The 24931-nt window shown below is 39.8% G+C and overlaps 1 protein-coding gene across 3 annotated transcripts in view; it reads left to right on the forward strand.

Annotated features, from left to right (window-relative positions):
- Positions 1-24931, forward strand: part of MYO5A (myosin VA) — a 214827-nt gene that overhangs the window by 159679 nt on the left and 30217 nt on the right. For 2 of the 3 annotated variants that reach the window (XM_084640740.1, XM_084640741.1), the window contains exons 17-28: positions 207-293; positions 391-499; positions 5175-5386; positions 6337-6493; positions 9190-9429; positions 10028-10276; positions 11304-11397; positions 12937-13085; positions 14024-14137; positions 18533-18679; positions 19624-19680; positions 20434-20661. In XM_084640740.1, coding sequence (XP_084496866.1) covers positions 207-293; positions 391-499; positions 5175-5386; positions 6337-6493; positions 9190-9429; positions 10028-10276; positions 11304-11397; positions 12937-13085; positions 14024-14137; positions 18533-18679; positions 19624-19680; positions 20434-20661 — 1843 coding nt within the window. The remainder of the gene's footprint in view (positions 1-206; positions 294-390; positions 500-5174; positions 5387-6336; positions 6494-9189; positions 9430-10027; positions 10277-11303; positions 11398-12936; positions 13086-14023; positions 14138-18532; positions 18680-19623; positions 19681-20433; positions 20662-24931) is intronic. The other variant, XM_084640742.1, reaches the window with a different exon arrangement.

The raw sequence follows: 24931 nt of genomic DNA on the forward strand, positions 1-24931 counted from the left end.
ACAATTTCATGACTTTCCATTTAGAATTTGATTCAAAGCTTGCGCTGCTGAAGAATCTGTACTCATGACAACTTCTTTGACTGAAATCTGCTAGTTTGCATTTCTAATGTTGTCACCATTTCTGAACTTGGGTTCTCGTACAAAACTTGGCTAGAGCTTCACTTAGAAAGTCTGCCATTTGACAGATGTTTTGTTTTTTTATATAGGTTTGATGAAAAGCGGGCAGTTCAGCAGCTCAGAGCTTGTGGTGTTCTGGAAACTATCCGGATCAGTGCAGCTGGCTTCCCCTCAAGGTAGGTTTGCCGTTTCTCAGATTGTTTTCAGAAGAGGCATTTTCACTGTGAGAGGTTTCCGTTGTATGGCTAACACCCTTTCTGTTTCTTGGTACAGGTGGACGTATCAAGAGTTCTTCAGCCGCTACCGTGTCCTGATGAAGCAAAAAGATGTCCTTAGTGACAGAAAACAGACATGCAAAAATTTGTTGGAGAAGCTGATTCTGGTAGTAGAATTGTAGCTTTTAAAACCTATAAATTAGGGCTATCAATTAATCACAGTTAACGCACGCGATTAACTCAAAAAAATTAATCATGATTTTAATTGCACTGTTAAACAATAGAATACCAGTTGAAATTTATTATATATTTTGGATGTTTTTCTACATTTTCATATATATTGTGTTCTGTGTTGTAATTGAAATCAACGTGTATATTATTTTGATTACAAATATTTGCACTGTAAAAATGATAAACAAAAGAAATAGTATTTTTCAATTCACCTCATACAAGTACTGCAGTGCAATCTCTTTACTGTGAAAGTGCAACTTACAAATGTAGATTCTGTTTGTTTGTTATATAACTGCACTCATAAACAAAACAATACAAATGTAGATTTTTTGGAGGGAGTTACATAACTGCATTCAAAAACAAAACAATGTAAAACTTCAGAGCGTACAAGTCCACTCAGTGCTACTTCTTGTTCAGCCAATTGCTAAGACAAACAAGTTTGTTTACATTTACAGGAGATAATGCTGCCCTCTTCTTATTTGCAATGTCACTGGAAAGTGAGAACAGGCATTTGCATGGCACTTTTGTATCTGGCATTGCAAGGTGTTTGCATGCCAGATATGGTAAACATTATACACCCCTTCATGCTTCGGCCACCATTCCAGAGGACATGCTGATGATGCTCATTTAAAAAAAAAATTTGTTAATTAAATTGTGACCGAACTCCTTGGGGGATAAGTGTATGTCCCCTGCTCTGTTTTACCTGTATTCTGCCATATATTTCATGTTACAGCAGTCTCGGATGAGCCAGCACACTTTGTTCATTTTAAGAACATTTTCACTGCAGATTTGACAAAACGCAAAGAAGGTACCAATGTGAGATTTCTAAAGATAGCTACAGAACTTGTCCCAAGGTTTAAGAATCTGAAGTGCCTTCCAAAATCTGAGAGGGACAAGGTGTGGAGCATGAGTTCAGAATTCTTAAAAGAGCAATACTCTGATGCGGAAACTACAGAACCCGAACCTCCAAAAAAGAAAATCAGCCTTCTGCTGGTGGCATCTGACTCAGATAATGAAAATGAACATGCGTCAGTACACACTGCTTTGAACTATTATCGAGCAGAACCCATCGTCAGCATGGACGCATGTCCCCTGGAATGGTGGTTGAAGCATGAAGGGACATATGAATCTTTAGCGCATCTGGCACATAAATATCTTGCAACGCCAGCTACAACAGTGCCATGAGAATGCCTGTTCTCACTTTCAGGTGACCTTGTAAACAAGAAGCGGGCAGCATTATCTCCTGCAAATGTAAACAAACTTGTTTGTCTGAGTGATTGGCTGAACAAGAAGTAGGACTGAGTGGACTTGCAGTCTCTAAAATTTTACATTGTTTTATTTTTGAATGCAGTTTTTTTTACAGAATTCTACATTTGAAAATTCAACTTTCATGATAAAGAGATTGCACTATAGTACTTGTATTAGGTGAATTGAAAAATACTATTTCTTCTATTTTTTTACAGTGTCAATACTTGTAATCAAAAATAAATATAAAGTGAGCATTGTACACTTTGTATTCTGTGTTATACTTGAAATCAGTATTTTTGAAAATGTAGAAAACATCCAAAAATATTTAAATAAATGGTATTCTATTATTGTTTAACAGTGTGATTAGTCGTGATTAATTTTTTTAATCGTTTGAAAGCCCTACTATAAATATTGCTCGGAATCCTGAATTATACAGATAGTTTTTGAAAATGTGTTGCTCCCCCTCTACAAATTTGAAATTAGTCATAAGTTATTATTAGTTGATAGGGATTTCAAACAGCAGCCAACACTAGTTTAGGAAAATCATAGTCTCTCTGAGTGTTATATTGTTTGCTGGATTGGGTGACACTCACTTTTCTTTTTGAAGCTTTGGAAGCATCAGGCCTTGGCTGCTATTAAGGATCAACCATTCTTTTTATTGTCAAAAATGGGATGTTGCTTCAGTGAGTGTAAGTCACTCCAGTGTTACTGTGTGTGTGGTGGGGATTTGGTTCTCTGGTCTAGCAGAGGCTGGGAAGAGGACAATTTTAAGCCCTGGTGGATGGAGGGACTGCCTCACTTAATTTAACAGCAAGTTGTATTAATCTTGAGGGTATAATCATCCTGAGGATTCAAATATGCAGGAGTCTCTCTTTCCTGGTCCAAACAAAAACCCTTCCACTTCCTTAACAGTTTTCAAGTACATAAAAGGTTGTACAAGGAGGAGGGAGAAAAATTGTTCTTGTTAACCTCTGAGGATAGGACAAGAAGCAATGGGCTTAAATTGCAGCAAGGGCGATTTAGGTTGGACATTAGGAAAAACTGCCTGACTGCCAGGTTAGTTAAGCACTGGAATAAATTTCTAGGGAATCTCCATAATTGGAGATTTTTAAGAGAAGGTTAGACAGACACCTGTCAGGGTGGTCTAGTTAATACTTAGTCCTGCCCTGAGGGCATGGGGCTGGACTAGGTGACCTCTCAAATTCCCTTCCACTCCTATGATTCTGTGATTCCTTAATTCCACTTAGCATAGTGAGATCCTGCCACTGCCCTACCACCTCTTAGCTGTCTCCCTGCCCTTGCCCTCCTACACAGAGATGTTCTGTGCAAGCTTCCTAACAGCTTTCATGCATGTAGCCAATTTCCAGCCTAGGGGAGTAATGGTGAAAATAAACAGCAGGAGAAGGAGACTTTCCAGCACAGGAAAGGCGCAGGACTAAGAGTATTGACCCAGCCTTGCTTCCAAGAGTGAACAGCTCCCCATCTTCCAGTACAGCACCAGCTGCTGGCTCCCCTTAACATTTAAGAATTATCTATTACTTAAATCATCTGGGTATAAAACAAAATCATTAGAGTTACACAAGAAATTACTGGGGTTCCTGGGGATTAGCCAGTATACAAAGGGTTAATGCACAGCACAGATAGGCTCCAAAACAGGTTCCCATGTATTTCTCAACCAGAAGGTGATTAATCATGACTCAATGCAAGGTATAGGTGAGGAAAAGTAAAAGTACACAGATGACTTGCCATGGAAATTAAAATCAGAAAGCCACCTAGTTTGCTGAGGGGCAGCGTAAGTATCAGTCAATTGTATTATACAAACAAGCATAGAATGCAGTTTATTTTTTCAAGATTCCATTTAAATGCACTTGTGTGCATATGCTCTCCCTGTCATGTGAGTGGATTCCTTTTCTCGTGTGTTACTAAAAGCATTCAAAGCAATAGGAGCAGCTGGAGCTTTCAGCTTGACTGCCAGTGCTTGCATACTGACATCAAATAGTAATCAATAGTACCTATTAAATAGTGGAGGTTATTGCTTTACCTGTGTGTTTGTGTGTAAATTTCAAGTCAAAGTACACACAAATGATTTCATCCTGTTTTTCCACCACTACCCATAGCCCCTCCCGAACCTTGCTTCCTCGCCCCCCAAGTGTGCTGCAATCATCTCGACTTGCTCTGTCCATTATGCCTCATTGGTTTTATTCCATACAATTGTACATGAGTGTGGGGGCACAGATATTTCCCCTGGGCTAGTAGGGTTGGTTCTCAGGCTAATAGATATCAAGTCATTTTTTCAAATCCTTTCTAAAACATTTGTACTCTGTAATATAGCTTAAGACTGACTGTTGAGGAAGGTCAGATATCAATTTAAAAATAGTTACTTTAATTTTCCTTTCAATTACTGATTTTTTTCCTTGTCTCATCAGTTTCACTAGTGTTTCTCCTCAGTTTCATGAGAAATACCAACCGTCCTGATCCTTGTAGCCTGAATATTAACAATGTCCTTCATGTTTGGTTTATATTTTGTTTAAAATTTCCTAGATGTGTACTGGTGTTTATTACAAAGTGGGTGAAAATTGTTGCAAAACTTCACTTTCCAGTTTTTTGGGTAAATATTGGGTTTAATATTGGGGGATGGGAGGACAGAAAAAAGTAAGAGTATTAAAAATTAAAAGCAGTGTTTTTTTTAAAGCTATGGTTTATTTCATGAACTGTATATTAGCTGTACTTACATGTATGCACATGCATACATGTGAGTGTGTTTCTTCTTCTATATTATCTTATTTAACAGACAGTCTTACATTTACACTTAGACAAATTTATTACTAACATACACATCTCACTAATGTAATGTATTGATTTTCTTAACAATCGGTATTTTCATGTGCCTGAGTGGTCCAAAGTTTGGGTAAAAATCAGTTTAAAAAAAAAAGAATAGCTTTTGTTAAACCCAGGGATTTTTCAGTAAAAACTGACAACAAAGTACCTTAAATATAAGCCGTATTTGGCAGAGGAAATATCAGTCTTCAGTTTTTAGACACATTTTTTAAAAAAATGAAAACTCTTTTTCTGATTCAGAAAATATTTCCTGTTAGAATAAAGTTGTAACCAATCCTCACATATATATTATTCCTTAAGTTTCCAATTCCCTAACCCTGCTAATTCTAAAAATTTATGCACAGAACATAATAGGGTAAAAAAAAATCCTGCTTCCTTACCTATTGTAAGTGCAGATTTCACTGAAATACTAAATGGGTAGTTTTACCTCTTTACTGACTCTGCTTTCAATTCAGCCTTTGAGTCTCCTTTTTTATCCACTATTGTTTAATTCTGTTGCTGATCATATATTTCATCTGAAAATAGGACAAGGATAAGTACCAGTTTGGTAAGACAAAAATATTTTTTCGGGCTGGTCAAGTAGCCTATCTGGAAAAAATAAGAGCAGATAAGCTGAGAGTTGCCTGCATCCGCATCCAGAAGACAATCCGAGGATGGCTGATGCGAAAGAAGTACCTGCGCATGAAGAAAGCAGCCATCACCATTCAGAGATATGTTAGAGGGTACCAAGCACGATGGTAAGTAGCACACTTGGGGACACTTGCTCTTACATCAGTTCACATTCCTCTAACTAGGTCATTTAACTGTGAGACCTGTCTCCTTGTGCTGATCACTAGGAATTAATTTTTTAGTGTAATGAAGGAAATAGACTACACTATGCATTCCTCTAAGAGCAGTACCTGCTTTTTTTGACCTTCAGAAAGAAGTAGCTATTTCCCAGCTGGATAACACCTAAGAGCAGTCCATGTTCTCTATTTGTTAAAGTAGAGGAAAAATAGAGTGAGGAAATCAGTCTGCAGGTGGCGTGAGGCAGGACTCTTGCTTAGACTGAATCCTGCCCTGCCCTTTTCTTGCCACAAAACCTTGTTAACTTTCCACTGCCCTTCTAATGTGGTGGCCTCTCTTTCCAGTGGTGGAGAACCTATCCCTCAGGCCAGGATGCAACAAAGGGGAGACAGGCCAGCTAGGAGTAGATGGCTGATATGGGTGATGAGGGAACTAGCTGGAGCAGGGAAGCAGGCAGATACAGAGGTGAGGTGGGAGGGAAAAGGAAAGGAATTGAGTCGGGATGCTTTTCAGTGGTCTTGCTGGAGGAATAGGAATTAAGGGTGGACCTGTTTCTGTTGGGGAATGAGTTAGGGAAAGTTGATTAATGGAAGCTGCTTTAAAGAATGAGGGAAGGTGATGAGAAACTGAGAAGAGTGTGTCAGTTCCCCAGTGCAATTTTCTGAGGATGAGTAAACTCTATCTGGGGCTTTTAAGGGTTAATTTTTTAATTTTCCCATGCTGCTGCAGTATAGTAGTAAGCAAACATTGTACCACTGACAGTACTGCAAATAATCTAGAGTAGAATATGTAGAAAACGTAGCTCTTAAGAAAGAGGGTAAAGTTATAGGACTGGGAAAATGTTATTCAGGGCTTATAAATAATAGATGTAAATTCCATTTCCACCATTTTTCTTTGCCAGCTATGCCAAGTTCTTGCGAAGAACCAGGGCTGCCATCATACTTCAGAAGTTCCAGCGCATGTATGTGGTTCGCAAAAGATACCGTCTCATGCGAGCTACCACTATTGTTCTTCAGTCACTTTTACGAAGTTACATAGCCAGGAACAAATACCAGAGGGTAAGAAGACCCAGTGTTTCATTATTGCTGTTTCCAAGCACCTCCGGGTTAGCCAAGACTGTAGTGTTTCCATGGCACTCTAAAATGTTTGTGTACAAATTGTCAGACCTTAATGCACACACTCAGTGCCACTGCACGGCCTGAAATAAAGTACTTGAAAATATGAATAATACGATACAATAATCAGACATCTACTCATTATGAGTCCAAATTAATATTGCATGCACACATGGACCAGATGATTTAGTAGCTCTTCTTAACCCCTAATTTCTGTGATTCTGACAAACTCTAAAAGATGATTGAGGATGCTAATTTTGATATTAGTGAGCTGTTGTCTGATAGAATAAAAGATTAAAGCCTTGGCTCTCTTTTTGTTTTTCACTTTTTTCATTTACCTGTGCTGATCTCAGTTTGGGGGAGGTTGATAGAGTTCTGTCCTAATTATGATGATATGACATTAAGTGACTATGTTTAAAGAAAAATTAACTGCCCTCATTTTAGAAATTAGGCTTTGCTTTGAAATGTTATAGGGCTAGAAGCAGAATTACTGATACATTGGGATTTTGTGAGTTAGACAACATTTTGCACAGCAATTCTACCTGTAAAGATTGTTTTGCATTGAGTTTTTCAAAGGTCAACTCATCATTCACTGAGAAATTGTCCTACATAGTTGTACTTCTTCTCAAGTTAGTAGATGTAAACAGAAAAGCCTGCCAATGCTTGTGCTTGAAATGTTGTCTTCTGTTGATCAAAAAAATTGGACTGTATGAATTTCTGGACATTTTTAGATTTGTACTAAAGAAAAAATGTACAAGTATGCATACATGCTTGTGTTTAGGTGCACACATACATACACCCATGCATATACAGTATATCAATCTAACATAACATTGACGTGAAGGTTGTGCCAACGAACGATCAACAGCCAGAAATGCCAGAAAAGTAAGATTTCTCCCCCTGAACTCAGCCATGTTACACATCCTATGTGTTTTATGGTGTACATTATTATTATTTGTTTTATTTCTGCTAGCATTCTGAGCACTGTAATCCAGGTTTTATATTACCAATGCACATAACAATATTAAAACATTGAGTCTCTTAATAGCCTGACAGATGTTTTCAAATATACATTAACTTCAGAAAGTAATGAGCTTCCTCATAAAACTGACAGGTACATCGCATCAACATATAGGCTAAAAGCCATCCCCAGGACATGCAGAACAGATGAGTCAACCATTCTAGATTCCTGAAATTGGCTGAGTGACTCTTATACACACTTCCTTTTCTATTGTACAACAACATTTTATAAACCTGTCACATTCCCTTGTAGTAGATATGGCAAATTACTTCTGAAGTCAACATAAGGGCCAGTCAAACTTACCTATCTAACGATGGTTCTGCAATTATAGTTAATTATTCTCCTTAGTAATCGCAATTAGAAATTACCTATTATAAAATCCTCCCATCACAGATGGAACAAATGATAAATGTAAGACAGATGCATTGATGTGAAGGAGAAATTTTATTAAGGCCTATGATCCTGGGATGACTGCAGGAAGAAACAGAGGCTTTGTTTGCAGTCCTGGGATTCTAGATTGTGTAGTTGTCTTCCTGTGACTAATTGACAAGCTCTCCCTACAGATGACTTTGGTTCATAATATATGACGCACACATTACCCTTTAGAAGCTAAACCCTTTAGTTCTAACTCTTTAGAGCAAAACTCTCTCATCCTATGGAATTTAGGACCTCCAGACCTTGGAAATCACTAAAGCATCCTTAATTCAGCTGTCCAAAAAGTAAATAGAAAATTTGTTTGAATATGAAAGATTGGTAGCTAAAACACTGATAACTTCAATTCTAACCCATTTTTTCATCAAACCTGAATTGTTTTTATATTTTAATAAAGAATGTCAAGCCATGTTTTGAAATTTCTACTGTCAGCTGTTCTGGAATTAGGAGGGTGCAAAATTTCTGATTGGAATAAATGGGGAGGAAAGCATTCCTTTAATGTTTGCAGAACTTCAAAAAAGCTGCATCAATTTTGTTTGATCTTTAGCCAAACAGTAAGCATGAGAAAGCATTAAAAAAAAGTTTTTACAAGTTAGGAATAACTAAAGAAAAAAAAAGGCAGGGGGGAAAGAAAGGAAATTGGAATTCAACTTCATAAGCTACTACCAACTATTGAAATGCAGAGGAGGTTCATGTATATGTGTATATATTTGGAAGATATGTAGTGAGACTAAACAATAAGTTGCTGAATTTACCTATCTGTCCATGTACCAATGACTTCAAGTGGCCTCATAATAAAAGGGTATAGTAAGAGCAAGATCTAGTCATCCCTAGAAGTCTAGGGATGGATTTGTTGTTTTGTCTATAGGTGTTCTATATTCTTGTAATTAACAGGGATCTCACATCAATACAAATGTCCCCAGTTCCTTCCTTCCATCTCTTTCCCTTCATTTTAGCTTTCTCTCATTTCTTTCCCCATCTTCTTCTCTTGCTTCTTAGGTTAATTTATTTTATTTATTTATACTGATTCCCTGGTCCTCTCCTGCTGCCTTTCACCTGCAGTTTCTCTTTTCAAATGGATGTGTCTCTAGTTGTTACCTATATATGTCTCCTTGCAGAATGTTGTTAATTTTGTATAAATACAGTGTGTGGCTTTTTCATCTAATGGTTTTGTTTTTAAATGCAGATGCTTCGAGAGCACAAGGCCATTATTATTCAGAAACACATGCGGGGCTGGCTGGCTCGCGTGCACTACCGTAGGAGCTTGAAGGCAATTGTCTACCTGCAATGCTGCTACAGGCGTATGATGGCCAAGAGGGAGCTGAAGAAGCTGAAGATAGAGGCACGCTCTGTGGAACGGTACAAGAAGCTCAATATTGGGATGGAGAACAAGATCATGCAGCTGCAGCGTAAAGTTGATGAGCAGGTAAATGCCCCAAGAGTGAATGGTCAGGAGTCTCTCATCATCTGCCTCAATATTTGAAGTATGGGCAATTGTTGGAAAAATACAGTAATTATTGGGAGCAGAATTTTTCTTTAAAAGGAAAATTTAGTTTTCTTCTTTAGTCAGGAGAAATATCCCTTTCCATAGAGGGGAGAGTGGATCAGTTTAGATGTGAATCAGTAGATAATGTACCATTCCATACCATTTCCATACGTAAGAACGGCCATACTGGGTCAGACCAAAGATCCATCTTGCCCAGTAGCTGACAGTGGCCAATGCCAGGTGCCCCAGAGGGAATGAACATAACAGGTAATTTATCTGGTGATCCATCCCCTGTCACGATACACTTTTTTCAGGGTGTTGAATGGAAAACAAGTTGCTGGGCATGCATGGGCTTTGTCTGATTTTAACCTGGGACATGAAGGTTTGGATGCTGCTATCTTCCTGGCCAAGCATCAAGTGTTCTGTGAATAAATAGAGTGATTCAGTCTGTCAATATAGCACCTTTCACCAGCACTAACATTCTCATTAAAACAAAGCTATTCTAAATGCACATATGTCTTCATTGTGTTTTGTAAAGCATAAAGACTACAAATCCCTGCTGGAGAAACTAACTAGTCTGGAAACCACTTACAACACAGAGACTGAGAAGCTGCGGAGTGACGTGGAAAGGTTTCGTATGAGTGAGGAGGAGGCTAAGAATGCCACCAATCGTGTGCATGTGCTCCAAGAGGAGATCACCAAGCTTCGAAAGGAGCTGCACCAAACACAATCTGAAAAGAAGACAATTGAGGAATGGGCAGACAAATACAAACAGGAAACAGAGCAGGTGGGAACTCCCTACCCCAAAATACCAAAGTTTTAGAAACAGCCTGTCTCTAAAAGCCCATTGGTTTGCTGTTCCTGAGACCTTAGAAATTCACAGTTACTAAAATTATCCTTTTCCTTCTGTTGTTCTTGGGTTGAGTACAGCATATGGAGTAGTACAGGAAGCTTGCTGATTGGAGCATTTTTCAAAGCGAGAAACATAGTGAATTGATCTGACCTCAAGCTGAATGTGTCCCCCAAGAACAATGATTCTGTTACTTCCCCACCCACACGTTTTTGGAAATCTGTGTGGCACTCAGCCTCTATCAAACTGAAAACATGTTACTTCAAAACAATAAAATAAAACAAACAATTTTCCATTTAAATTTGTTCAAATTTTTGGGTCCTTTGCTAAAGAAAGAGTTTCCATAGAGCAGTCTTGTAACTGTCTGTAGGTCTGGTCTGCAAACACAGTTTTTGTACTGGTATTAATATGCATGTTAGGGGAAGCATTTACTAGCAGTACAATTACTAACACAGCTCCTAATGTGACTACAGGTATGCTGGTATAAAGGTGCCTTATGCTGGTAAAGGGTATGTACCACTTTGGCTATACCAGTATGGTTAAAGCAGTACAACTTTTGTTTGTAGACAAGCTCTTGGATCACACCGCCATCAAATCTTAAGAGGCATAGGGCAGAATCATTGAATTTGTTTCTAATCCATGTGTCTTTCGATGCAATACAATTTAAATGGCATCCCTGGGTTAAACACTCCAGGCTCTTGTGTTCATTGGCCTCATCTGATCAGAAATTCAGTGTGTGATGCATGCAGGAGAGGGTGCAATTGGGATGTGAATTAAGAAGTGAAGGTGGCACTTTAGCTCACTGATCTTATTTTCTGAAGGACAGTTAAAAACATCGAATTTTTGATCTCTTACTACAAGGATGCAGTGGAGTCAGATCCTTCAGAGCTTTAGGTGCACAGATTAAACACATTCCTGTGACTGCAGTCCTTATCCTGAGCCAAACATTATGTTGTTTTTACAGTTGTTATCAGAACTAAAAGAACAAAACACATTACTGAAAAAGGAAAAGGAGGAGCTGAATCGTCGCATCCAGGATCAGGCCAAGGAGATGACCGGTCAGTTCTGTTCACTTCACTTTCTTTTTTCTTTGTTTCTTCCTTTGTAAAGCGACTCAGAGCTGGTTAATCTGCTGTGGTTTATTAACTATGTTTCCCTTTAGAATGTAATTTACAACTGTAATATAGGACCACATGTGCTATACAACTGTTGATAGTTTGAGTGTTAAGAATCCCCAAAGATATATTTTTTAAAAAAAGTAAACTAGTTCTGACTGTTGTTAAATATAATTAACCCATTGGGGTCAAATGATCAAAAGTGGTCTACTAAATTGTGAATGCAAATTCCATACTTGGATGTGCAGCTTGATATTTGACGTACAAAGTGAGTAATTACACACTTAAATTCTTTTTAAATGCACAAATGTGGTATTTGCACACTCAAGTTGAGGCAGCTGGGCTCTGTAAACTGTGTCTGTACAGAGCTGGCACAGGGCTTATGATTTTTGATGATAGCTTCTGAACCTCGTCTCTGAAAAAAAATAATTTCTATTTGGAGAAAACTAATCCCCTTTATTGCAATCACACAAAGACACACACACATCATCATCTTTGTTGGGTTGTCTGTTGCTTTCTAAACTCTTGTCCAGCACCAGATTGCACAGTTCACTTTGGTCCCTGCATTATCCAGAGCATCGGAGAAAACCACACACAGACCAACGCCTATTTTTCTAATAGCGCTCAAACAAATAACAGATGTATTGTTGCATCTTAGTAAGTGACTTTGTGGTGAGCACCTAATCGTAACTGGAGAAAGATGCGGAAGAGCCAAGACTATCCTTGTTTTACATTGAAGATATATACAAATGGAGATGCCATCTTCAGATACTAGACTAATACAGTACAAAAGCAGACTAGGATAAACAGTTTTACTGTACCACCCCAAATTATTAGGTGACAGACAATGGAGAAGACTTTACGGAAGTGAACCCTAGTCCTTTTTGTCTTTGATGCAGCACTTTCCTGCAATGGCATAAATAGAATCATAGAATCATAGAATATCAGGGTTGGAAGGGACCTCAGGAGGTCATCTAGTCCAACCCCCTGCTCAAAAGCAGGACCAATCCCCAATTAAATCATCCCAGCCAGGGCTTTGTCAAGCCTGACCTTAAAAACTTCTAAGGAAGGAGATTCCACCACCTCCCTAGGCAACGCATTCCAGTGTTTCACCACCCTCCTAGTGAAAAAGTTTTTCCTAATATCCAACCTAAACCTCCCCCACTGCAACTTGAGACCATTACTCCTTGTCCTGTCCACTTCTACCACTGAGAATAGTCTAGAACCATCCTCTCTGGAACCACCTCTCAGGTAGTTGAAAGCAGCTATCAAATCCCTTGTTTGTTTTGAGGCTTGTTTTGTTTTTAACAGCACAGTTTGTACAGTATCTGTGTTCTTTGCATACTTGTGCATAGCGTCTTGCTCTATACTTGTGCATAGTGTCTTGCTTTATTCCGTACCTGTGGAATATGGACATCACAGATTAAATAGGTTCCCAAGATCCATCTTGTTCACACCTTGGTATCATCTGTTTGGTGACAGAGACCATGGAGAAGAAGCTTGTTGAGGAAACGAAACAGCTGGAGCTAGATCTGAATGATGAAAGGTTAAGATATCAGAATCTTCTGAATGAGTTCAGCCGCTTAGAGGAGCGCTATGACGATCTCAGGGATGAGGTGAATCTGATGGTGGTAAGTGATTTCAAATATAGTAAAACTGTGTCCTGTTTGCGGACAGTATTTTAGCAAAACTTGGTGAAATAATGTAGGGTCAGATTTTGTTCACAGATCTGTGCATGGGAATTGTTTGCCTGTGTACCAGAGCAGAATTTGCCCCTTAAACATTAGCTCTAATCTGATGGCTTTTGCTCCACCAAAACACTTCATGTTGTCTAACCCAGCAGTTCTGAAGTAGGATCCATGGCCCCTGAGAGGCTGTGACTTGGTTTCAAGGGGCTTCAGGGCCCCGAGGCTGAAGCATGGGGCTGGAACCGGGAACTAAGCCACAGGAAGCCCTGAGCCCCAGTGCTTCCCCGAGAGCTAGAGCCTCGGTGACCCCCGTGGGCTGAAGCTGGGAGTGGAGCTGTGGGGAGCCCCAAGCCCTGGCGCTCCCCCTGGATCAAAAGCCCTGAGCTGCGGTTCTCTCGCACAAGGCTGAAGCCCTCAGCTCCCTCCCTCCCCCGCCCAGAGCCCTGGTGCCCCGCGGGGCAAAAGCCCGGAGCACTCCCACCTGGAGACCAGCACGCACCCCCACACCTGCCCAGTGGCTGAAGTCCACAGCCCCAAGCCCCCCCCCCCCCGCAGCTGAAGCCCTGAGGCCCCCCCACACACACCCAGTGGCTGAATCTAGGAGCCCTGAGGGCGCCCCCCCCCCCCGCCACTGGGCCCTGGAGTTTTTATAGTATATTGGGGAGTGGGCGGGAAGCTCAGAAAGAAAAAGGTGGAAATCCCCTGCTAACCCATTTTTAAACTTCTTTTCGGGGCCCAGGTGGCATAGAGGAACCAGAATCTCAAATCTTTTCCCAAAGTTATGGTTGCTGTGCAGTAACTCAGAGCACTAGAAGCTAAGCCACTGGGTTATGGGCAGGTGACTATAATGCTGGTACTGACTTATTTTATTTGCACTTCAGAGCATCCCCAAGCCTGGGCACAAAAGAACGGATTCCACACATAGTAGCAATGAATCTGAATATACATTTAGCTCTGAGATTACAGAGACAGAAGACTTACCACTGAGAATGGAGGTAATGTTAGAGAAACTCCAGTACTTTTCATTAATCACCAGCAAATCTATGCCCATCTTTTCTTTGTGACTGGCAAATCTTAGTATCAAGAATCTAGTGCTTTAGTCCAACATATCCCATTTTCTTTATGAATGGCTCAGTATAGAGTTGTATCTCCGTAATCCTACAAAAAAGATTTCAGTAAAAATATATTTTTAATTTTCTTTAAATTACAATAAAGGAATATAGGGTAGTTGGTCACACAGCTGCCTGATTTACACGTGACATAGTCGCCCTGCAACTTTTGAGAGCACAATCAGTTGCATGCTCAAAAGTGGGCGCTCAAAAACAGCTTGCGGGTGACTGAAAAGCAACTTCTATTCTATATATTTAAAAGTTCAGGGAGGCACAAGTAGCTAATTATTCTCTCAATAACTGTGCCGAAAGAGGAAGGTAGCTACAAATTTCATAGCTGATTACTACTCAGACTTACAGAACTGTTGCACCAGTGTCACAAAATGCCGTGCAATTCTCGTGCACTTTATCAGTGAAGTTCACTTCAATGGAGACTGGCCACTCAAAGTTCTATGCATCACTTAATGCCCACATTAAAAGGCTGTATATATGGGCCTTTTTCACTGGGGTGAATTTCACTCAGTGAGGAGAACATCATACTGGATTTTTTTTTCTATGCGATACAGAAGAAGAAAACTTGAAAGGTGCCTCATTACTGTAACCTCAAGTATGCATTCATTTGAATCCTGGATTATTTGGAATTTTTCCAGAATTATTAGTCAGCTCTTCTACTGCCACAAGCAGTTAGTACTAATTATGGTGTAAATTCACGTGTATCTGCAACTCTTTCTTAACATATCTCAGGATTCGGAAAAAAGCCCATACACAGAAACTTCTTTTGATATGACTACAAACATGCCAAAGAGCCATCAGATTCCTGAGCTGGCATGTGCTATGCCAGTCAAGAAATGGACAGCATTTTCTACTCAAGCTGGGGACACTTTCTTTTCTTTTAGACTTCTGATTTCACTCTTGACTGTGGGTGGTCATACAGCATGTCACTCCTTCCTCACCTACTGAATAATGGTGATTTAGAGGGACAGAGTTCGGCTCTGTCTGGTGTATCCATAGTTGGGTTTTAATAACTGCCATTATTGTTCCTGCAATTCCTCCTTAGACAGACTGTTGAAATCAAGTTATAGCTTGTGCAGATCCTCTAGATGTCATGTATTTCTACTTCCATTTTTCATAAGAATGGCCATACTGGGTTAGACTCGTGGTCCATCTAGTCTTCTGACAGTGGCCAATGTAGAGGCTTCAAAACGAGTGAACAGAACAGGGCAGTTATTGAGTGATCCATCCCCTGTCATCCAGTCCTAGCTTCTGGCAGTTGGAGGTTTAGGGCCACCCAGAGAATGGAGTTGCGTCCCGGACCATATTAGCTAATAGCCATTGATGGACCTATCCTCCGTGAACTTATCTAATTCTTTTTTTGAACCCAGTTATACTTTTTGCCTTCACAACATCCTCTGGTAATGAGTTCCACAGGTTAACTGTGCCTTGTGTGAAGAAGTACTTCCTTTTGTTCATTTTCAACCTGCTACCTATTTATTTCATTGGGTGACCCCTGGTTCTTGTGTTCTGTGAAGGGGTAAATAATACTTCCTTATTCACTTTCTCCACACCATTCATGATTTTATAGACCTCTCTTATATACCCCCCTTAGTCATCTCTTTTTTTAAGCTGAAGAACCCCAATCTTTTAAATCTCTCCTCATATGGAAGCTGCTCCAGACCCGTAATCATTTGTTGCCCATTTCTGCACCTTTTCCAATTTTAATATATCTTTTTGGAGATATGGATATGGGTGCCCAGAACTGCACACAGTATTCAAGCTGTGGGCATACCATGGATTTATATAGTGGCATGATATTTTCTGTTTTGCTATCTATTCCTTTCCTAAAGGTTCCTAACGTTTTTGTTCGCTTTTTTGACTGTTGCTGCACATTGAGTGGATGTTTTCAGAGAACTATCCACAATGACTCCAGGATCTCTTTCTTGAGTGATAACAGCTAATTTACACCCCATCATTTCATGGGGTAATTTACTGAGCAGGACACTGGCCTAGTGATACCTCATCTTTATGGATAGATGGAAACTGTCATGTGTAGTGTCATGTAATAGCATTTCTCATGAGATCCAAATGTTTTTTCTCACATTGGCTGCAGCCTTATTTAACTGCTTTTTTATTTTTTTCCAAAATCATGCTTCACAGCAATTTTGTTCTTTTGAATATTAATGAATAAAGTAATCCACACAGGACTGTGTGCAGATAGAGAGATTAAATCTTCATTAATTTAACCTATTAAAAATGAAGGCTAACAATAGTAAACAGTATCCAAGAAAGTAGAGATAATTTCAAGCCAGAACCCCACTTTTAAACACCCTCATTTTCTATGGAATTTGTATCGAAAGGTTTTTGTAGTTTGTGACCATTATATACTAATATGTTATAAATGCTTTGTTTGCTTTATAAGTGCATAGTTGAATCTTTTCTAATATCCTTTCTAGGCTTTAAAGGATTAGGGTGCACTACACAGTAATTGCTTAGTCTTCATTGAAACATGATAAGCTATAAAATATTTGCCTCCAACAAGTTCCATTACAGCTTTGAATTACACATAGAATCATAGAATATCAGGGTTGGAAGGGACCCCAGAAGGTCATCTAGTCCAACCCCCTGCTCAAAGCAGGACCAATTCCCAGTTAAATCATCCCAGCCAGGGCTTCGTCAAGCCTGACCTTAAAAACCTCTAAGGAAGGAGATTCTACCACCTCCCTAGGTAACGCATTCCAGTGTTTCACCACCCTCTTAGTGAAAAAGTTTTTCCTAATATCCAATCTAAACCTCCCCCACTGCAACTTGAGACCATTACTCCTCGTTCTGTCATCTGCTACCATTGAGAACAGTCTAGAGCCATCCTCTTTGGAACCCCCTTTCAGGTAGTTGAAAGCAGCTATCAAATCCCCCCTCATTCTTCTCTTCTGCAGGCTAAACAATCCCAGCTCCCTCAGCCTCTCCTCATAACTCATGTGTTCCAGTCCCCTAATCATTTTTGTTGCCCTTCGCTGGACTCTCTCCAATTTATCCACATCCTTCTTGAAGTGTGGGGCCCAAAACTGGACACAGTACTCCAGATGAGGCCTCACCAATGTCGAATAGAGGGGAACGATCACATCCCTTGATCTGCTGGCAATAACCTTACTTATACATCCCAAAATGCCATTGGCCTTCTTGGCAACAAGGGCACACTGCTGACTCATATCCAGCTTCTCGTCCACTGTCACCCCTAGGTCCTTTTCCGCAGAACTGCTGCCTAGCCATTCGGTCCCTAGTCTGTAGCGGTGCATTGGATTCTTCCATCCTAAGTGCAGGACCCTGCACTTATCCTTATTGAACCTCATCAGATTTCTTTTGGCCCAATCCTCCAATTTGTCTAGGTCCTTCTGTATCCTATCCCTCCCCTCCAGCGTATCTACCACTCCTCCCAGTTTAGTATCATCCGCAAATTTGCTGAGAGTGCAATCCACACCATCCTCCAGATCATTTATGAAGATATTGAACAAAACCGGCCCCAGGACCGACCCTTGGGGCACTCCACTTGATACCGGCTGCCAACTAGACATGGAGCCATTGATCACTACCCGTTGAGCCCGACAATCTAGCCAGCTTTCTACCCACCTTATAGTGCATTCATCCAGCCCATACTTCCTTAATGATGATGGCCTTTACACCAAGATACCAAAAGAAGGCTAGTTGATTAATCCAAGTGTATACAGTGCAGCTACAGTAGTACAAGAAAAAGGGCAGGAAACTTCTGAATGTACCCAAATCACTTCCTTCTGGTCATTTTTATATTTCACACTCCAGTTTATTGGGTTGCTTAATGGTGGGTCCAAATAAAGAAATTATGCAATATATTGCTTTTAACTAAAGAACCTAACAATAATAGTTTAAAAAATTAGAAGTTTGCCTGTAGTTAGTTTGTTTCATAGTGAATCTAACCACAAACTTATTTCTTTTCTCCCGTCTCCCCTCCAAACAAGTAAGTAAAAGAGGTATGATTAATTAGACTTTATGCCTTAGAGTTAGTATCTAGTTATTTCTGCCTTTAAAGCTCTAGGCTAGATACCTTTTATACTAGTCAGTCTTTTTTAAAATAACCTTTTGAAGGTTAGTGATACATTATGGATGCCAATATGTAGCTCTCAGAATCAAGTAACATGTATATGCCCCAAATCATCCTGTTTCTCCAGTCTTTCTCTCCTCTCTTCTCACAATACCCTTTGCGCCTGACATGGAATGGTGACCCTTCTTGACTCCGCTGTGTTCTTCCTCAAGCAGGAGCCAAGTGAGAAAAAGGCACCGCTGGACATGTCTCTGTTCCTCAAGCTGCAGAAACGGGTTACAGAGCTGGAGCAGGAAAAGCAATCCTTGCAGGATGAACTGGACAGGAAAGAGGAACAGGCTCTCCGCACCAAGACCAGGGTAGAGTGCATCTAGCCAGTCACATGAGGACCTCATGTTGTTCCCACCTTAGTAACATATAGACAATTTGGCCTGCTGAATGGTTTCTATAAAACCATCTGCTCCATTAGTACTTACTTTGTTTGGCCAAAAGTTACATGCCTGAGTACCTAAATTCAGTCTCCTAAATCCACGTTGTGGCATTAAAAATAAGTGGGCGGATCTTAGAAAGACAAGGGTGAGGTAATATCTTTTATTGCACCAACTACTTTTGGTGAGAGAGACAAGCTTTCAAGCTTTTTTCTGGGCTGATTTTGGTTTATTTCAAAGTTTATTTGGTTTATTATTAAGGAACCCACTATTAAACTCGATGGGAGCTGAGGGTAATCCGTGCCTTTGAAAATCGTGACACTTTTATTAAGCACTCTGACACTTAACACTCTATTTAAACAATTCCTCGTTCTGTTCAGTATTTACCTTACAGGAAGAATCAAGCCAAAGAGTTTGGATCTGAATCCAGATCCGAAGATTATGATCATTCAGATCTGGGGGATTTTTTTATTCTTGCCTCTGATTTTATATTCTTGAAATACTTATAGAAATATGAGTCCTATTTTGGCAACTGATCCTCATTTCCCTTCTGTTGATGGATTTCTTGAGCCTCTTTGCATTTAGTATTTAGAGTAGATCTTCTCTGTCCCTATTCAAATAACTTTACCAATTTGCCCCTGATTTTATTTATCTTTGATAAGCACAAAAAGTAAATGAAACAAGGCAATGTAAACATACCACACAAAATACTCGGAGGTATAGGGCTAAATACACTGTATTCAGCTTCCCAGGAAGAATAGCTTTAACTCCCATCATGACTGCAAAATGCACATTTTCATTTTTCTGCCTTGACTCCTGTTAGTAACAGATGAAGGATGGAATTTATTTTTACTTTTGTCTGTGTTCTTTCCTAGGAGGAGGAGGAAAGGCCCCCAATGAGAGGCGCAGAGCTAGAATATGAGTCACTCAAGGTAATTCTGGATAGGAGGCTTCTGGTATTTAAAGGATTAGTAAGAATGTTATCACCAGTTACACTAGCTAGGATAGTAAGTACTATCTTTCCTGCTTCAGGATGTAAGTCAGCTGGAGAAAGAATCAGGAAGAACCTCCTCAATAGACATTTTATTGCATAATTGTTCACTGTGAGCTGTAGGAAGGCATGGCAGGGGACTACACTACTGGAATTGCTCCTTACACACAGGACTTCCCTGTAGCTGGTTAAACTGCTTTGTATAATAAATACACCAATGCACCTAGCCTATGGCTTTGCTGATATTGTTGCATATGATGGACCATACCAAACAGATGATCACGTCCCAGTACCATAGTTTGTTTGAGAGAGTCACATGCTGCTAGCATCTTCTGCACAGTGCAGAATCTTGATAACCCTGCTAGGCACAAGCTGGCTTGGGTCTAATAGAAATTCTTGAAAAATTTTGTGTCAAGGGAAGAGTAGAGGAGGAAGAGATTAATGGACATTTTTCAGTTGAGCCTTTATAGGGGCCAGCGCCGGGGTGTTTCTGGTTTTGTACTTCAGACAAAGGGTAGACCAGTTAGTGAAATCCTTCTAGGCACTGTTCCCTATGGCTAAGAGATCAGGAAAATGGGAGAGATTTTCCCCATAGTTTTAACACTTCTGTCCTGTGGTTCGTAATTCTGTGTAACTGTTGTGGAGGAGTAGAAGGGGTTCTGCTAAGTGATGGGGATGTCTTTTTTCTTTGCAGCGTCAAGAACTTGAATCTGAGAACAAGAAGCTGAAGAATGAGCTGAATGAGCTGCAGAAGGCCCTTTTGGAGAGGAGCTCTCCAGAGGTGACTGCTCCTGGTGCCCCTGCCTACAGAGTCCTCCTGGATCAGCTGACCTCCGTAAGTGAGGAACTGGAGGTACGCAAGGAAGAAGTCCTCATCCTGAGGTCTCAGCTGGTGAGTCAGAAGGAGGCTATTCAACCCAAGGTAAGTAACAGCCTGCAGATGTCCTAGGAAGTAAAGTTAAATTGCAGCATTAAGCTACAACTTTTTACCTGGGAGTGTTGTGATGATTTTCTTAAATGAGCCAGATCAGTTTTCCTCCCCAGTCTACACATGGTCCTTTAAAGCCTTTTTAGGAGTGAGCAGGGGTTGTTATAAGAACACAAAATTAGAATAGGCCAAAGTGGGAGATTCCATAACTAGACCGATTTCTGGCCTACAAGCCAATCGTTTTCCTTAACATATCTCTAGTTAGTCAGACCAGGGCTGATTTATTGACATTTGGCCAAGATCTTCAGAAGATGATTATTTACATGAGAAATTGATAAAGAATGTAACTTAGCCCTGGTCTACACTGGGGGGGTAGGGCGGGCGGGCGGTCGATCTAAGTTATGCAACTTCAGCTACGTGAATAACGTAGCTGAAGTCGACATACTTAGATCTACTTACCACGGTGAGTCAACTGCTGCTGCTCCCCTGTCGACTCCGCCTGCGCCTCTCGCCACAGTGGAGTACAGGAGTCCACGGGACAGCCCTCGGGGATTGATTTATTGCATCTAGACTAGACGCGATAAATTGATCCCTACTGGATCGATTGTTGCCCGCCGATCCAGCAGCTAGTGTAGACACACCCTTAGAGTTTGGTTTAACTGCCAACAATATTTCTTTCCCTGGACTGCTAAATGCATGCTTAATTGTTAACTTTATTCAGACAAAGTGTTAAAGCCTGGATGTATTTAGAAGTTGGCAGCAAAAATAATTGAAGAGCATTGATTGGAATTGTGCTGTATTTCTGTTGCAGAAAACTCAGAGCACCTCCCATCATTTAAATTAGTTACTTTGCTAGCAATGCAAAAATCACTGTCAACTGCTTGCTGGTGCGATTCAGCTTGAGTGGCACTAGCCCCTTATGAATATTTAGGTCAGTTGGCAAACTTACCACACTTCCCAGAAATCCTCCTATATTCCCCCAGCTCATAGTTCAGTAGGAGGTAGCAGGAAATGTTTCCTCCAGATCTAAGTCTGGGCATAAATGATCACCCTTCTTTGTTTCCAAGTTGCAAGAAAGTGTCAAAAGGATAATTTACAATGTTGTGCCTATTCCAGCTGAATGGTTAAGTTACCATGTTATCTTAACAAGAGCAATAGGTACCATCATAGTCCCCTTAAGTACATATCTTAAAGGAGAATAAAACTGTAGTTCTGATGATGAGATATTTAGGATCTTTCACAATTTCAAAAGCAGGACTCAACTTGAAAGTAATATCTCTTTAACCAAAAAACATTAGGACTTTTCAGATAACACCAAACAAGTAGACATGATAATTGGATTGGAGAACTGAGCCATCCAGAGCTTGGTAAGCCCACCAGGAAGTGAGTATGGGTGTTACCTTTTTCCCCTGCTACTGTAAAGAGATGTTTACTGAAAGTATAGTGAAAGTCTGTGATACAGGTGGCTGTTCATGTCTTAACTTTTAACATAATTAGTTATAAAGGGAACAAAACCTGTTAGTGGAATATTTTAAATATTGTAAATAAATCCTAGAATAAATTGTTCCTAACAAGAAGATGCAGGTGTGGTCTTCACACCTGTTTGAGTACAAGGGAAATAAAAAGGTGACCAATGGGATGGACAATGATAAGTTTGCAGATAATTTTTGATTGTTAGTTTGGACAGCTATGGCAGGAACAGAATTTGCTGATTAATTGTTTCTCTTCCTTCTTGCTTGCCGATTTGATTGCCAGGAGGATAAGGTAAACATCTTTTCACTGCTGTAAGCCAGATTTCTTACAGGCTAAAAACATCATAAAATATGAAACACGTTTGAGCTGTCACTTCACTAGTTCACAAATAACTTTGATGTATTTGAAGTTCAATCGTCACGTTTTGCAGAGATCTTTTCTCATTCCCTAAAGGAATAAGAAAAAAATTAATCTACAAGTTCTTTAAAACAAACATAATAACAATTTAGAGCTAAGGTGATACTGGCAGGTTATGGTAATTTAAAGATTAAATTAAAAAACCCTGAAATTTATGCAGTCAGTTGAATAAATGTATTTTATCAGAGGTGTTTGGAGAGTAAGAGCAGCACAGTTCCAGGGGAAATTGGGAATCAGATCCCTCTTTAGAGATGGTAATATTACAATTATGTAACTGTAAATCGCACATAAGAGTCCGTGATGTGAAAAATTACATAGCTTTATAGTGTTTTTAGTGTTGCAATGTGTCAAAGGTAACATACGCATGACTTAATCCAGAGCACTACAATCTAAAAATGTTTGGCAGGAAAGGCCGAAAGTTATTGGATTAGAAGTTTTAGGTGAGAGGTACAACACACAGAGCTGAGAAGAACATAGTTATGTTCCATACATTTTGTTTGTAATGAAGGCCTTTGTCAAGGTTCCTCCCCCACTCTGAACTCTAGGGTACAGATGTGGGGACCTGCATGAAAAACCTCCTAAGCTTATCTTTACCAGCTTAGGTCAAAACTTCCCCAAGGTACAAAATATTCCACCCTTTGTCCTTGGATTGGCCGCTACCACCACCAAACTAATACTGGTTACTGGGGAAGAGCTGTTTGGAAATGTCTTTCCCCCCAAAATACTTCCCAAAACCTTGCAGCCCACTTCCTGGACAAGGTTTGGAAAAAAGCCTCACCAATTTGCCTAGGTGACTACAGACCCAGACCCTTGGATCTTAAGAACAATGAACAATCCTCCCAACACTTGCACCCCACCCCTTTCCTGGGAAATGTTGGATAAAAAGCCTCACCAATTTGCATAGGTGACCACAGACCCAAACCCTTGGATCTGAGAACGATGAAAAAGCATTCAGTTTTCTTACAAGAAGACTTTTAATAAAAAATAGAAATAAAGAAATCCCCCCTGTAAAATCAGGATGGTAGATACCTTACAGGGTAATTAGATTCAAAACATAGAGAACCCCTCTAGGCAAAACCTTAAGTTACAAAAAAGATACACAGACAGAAATAGTTATTCTATTCAGCACAGTTCTTTTCTCAGCCATGTAAAGAAATCATAATCTAACACGTACCTAGCTAGATTACTTACTAAAAGTTCTAAGACTCCATTCCTGGTCTATCCCCGGCAAAGACAGAATAAGGACAGACACATAGACCCTTTGTTTCTCTCCCTCCTCCCAGCTTTTGAAAGTATCTTGTCTCCTCATTGGTCATTTTGGTCAGGTGCCAGCGAGGTTACCTTTAGCTTCTTAACCCTTTGCAGGTGAGAGGAGCTTTCCCCTGGCCAGGAGGGATTTCAAAGGGGTTTACCCTTCCCTTTATATTTATGACAGCCTTTCATTCATATATTACTACAACTATACCATTCATGGCAACCCTGGAGATCTGAGAGTAAATAGTATTTATTTCATCAACACAAAGATCAGAATATGCATGTACAGTGTGTTGAAGCTTAATTGGGTTGTCAGAATTATATGAGTTTTACTTCAAAAATGTAGAATAACATCAGAGTTGTTAAAATAATTTCTTACATTTATGGTTTTGCAGTTGGAAAAGGTTACTGTCGTCTGACAAGGAAGCTGGCAGTAACTGTGTGGAGCTCATGTGCTTTGTCACTTCTCATGCTATAAGGCTCAAATCTTGCAAAACTGCCTGTGCAGGCTAAGTCTGAAATACTTAGTAGTAGCCTTGCTCAGAGACTTAATTACTGTGAGAGTGAAACAGAAATGTCAGGCTTTAGGTTCTGGTATCCATTAAAGCCATGCAGCTTCACGACATTATCATCCACGTAAAATGATGTAAAATTAAAAACAACTTGGCATATGAGGTTGGAGAAATCAGATAAAAATCTTACTAAGCTGAAGTGAAGAAAAAGGGAAAATGCAGCAGCAAAAATTGAACTATGTACATTGAACTCTGTGTTGAACAAATCAGGTGATGATGATCTTTTTACTTGCAGAATTTGCCAGTGTACATTACTGCCAACTTTCCAAAATAACCTTTAAAACTGTGTAAAGGTGGAAATGGAAATTATTTGCAAGGTTCCAAATATGACAGGGTTAATGCTACCATTTCTGAATCATAAACAGCAATAAAATGTATTTGTGAATTGAATACATCTTTTGAAAATTTTGTTGCTTATATTAAAAAAATTATAAGACGACCGTTCACGAGAATTCAAAACAAAATGTGAATTCACTGTTTCATGAGGTTTATGTTGTTCCTTTTAGATGGTGGGCAGATGAGGAAAGGGAGGTTTAGGCACACGCACA

The sequence above is a fragment of the Lepidochelys olivacea genome (genome assembly GCF_965140295.1).
Source record: "Lepidochelys olivacea isolate rLepOli2 genome assembly, chromosome: 10".
NCBI classification, from domain to species: Eukaryota; Metazoa; Chordata; order Testudines; family Cheloniidae; genus Lepidochelys; species Lepidochelys olivacea.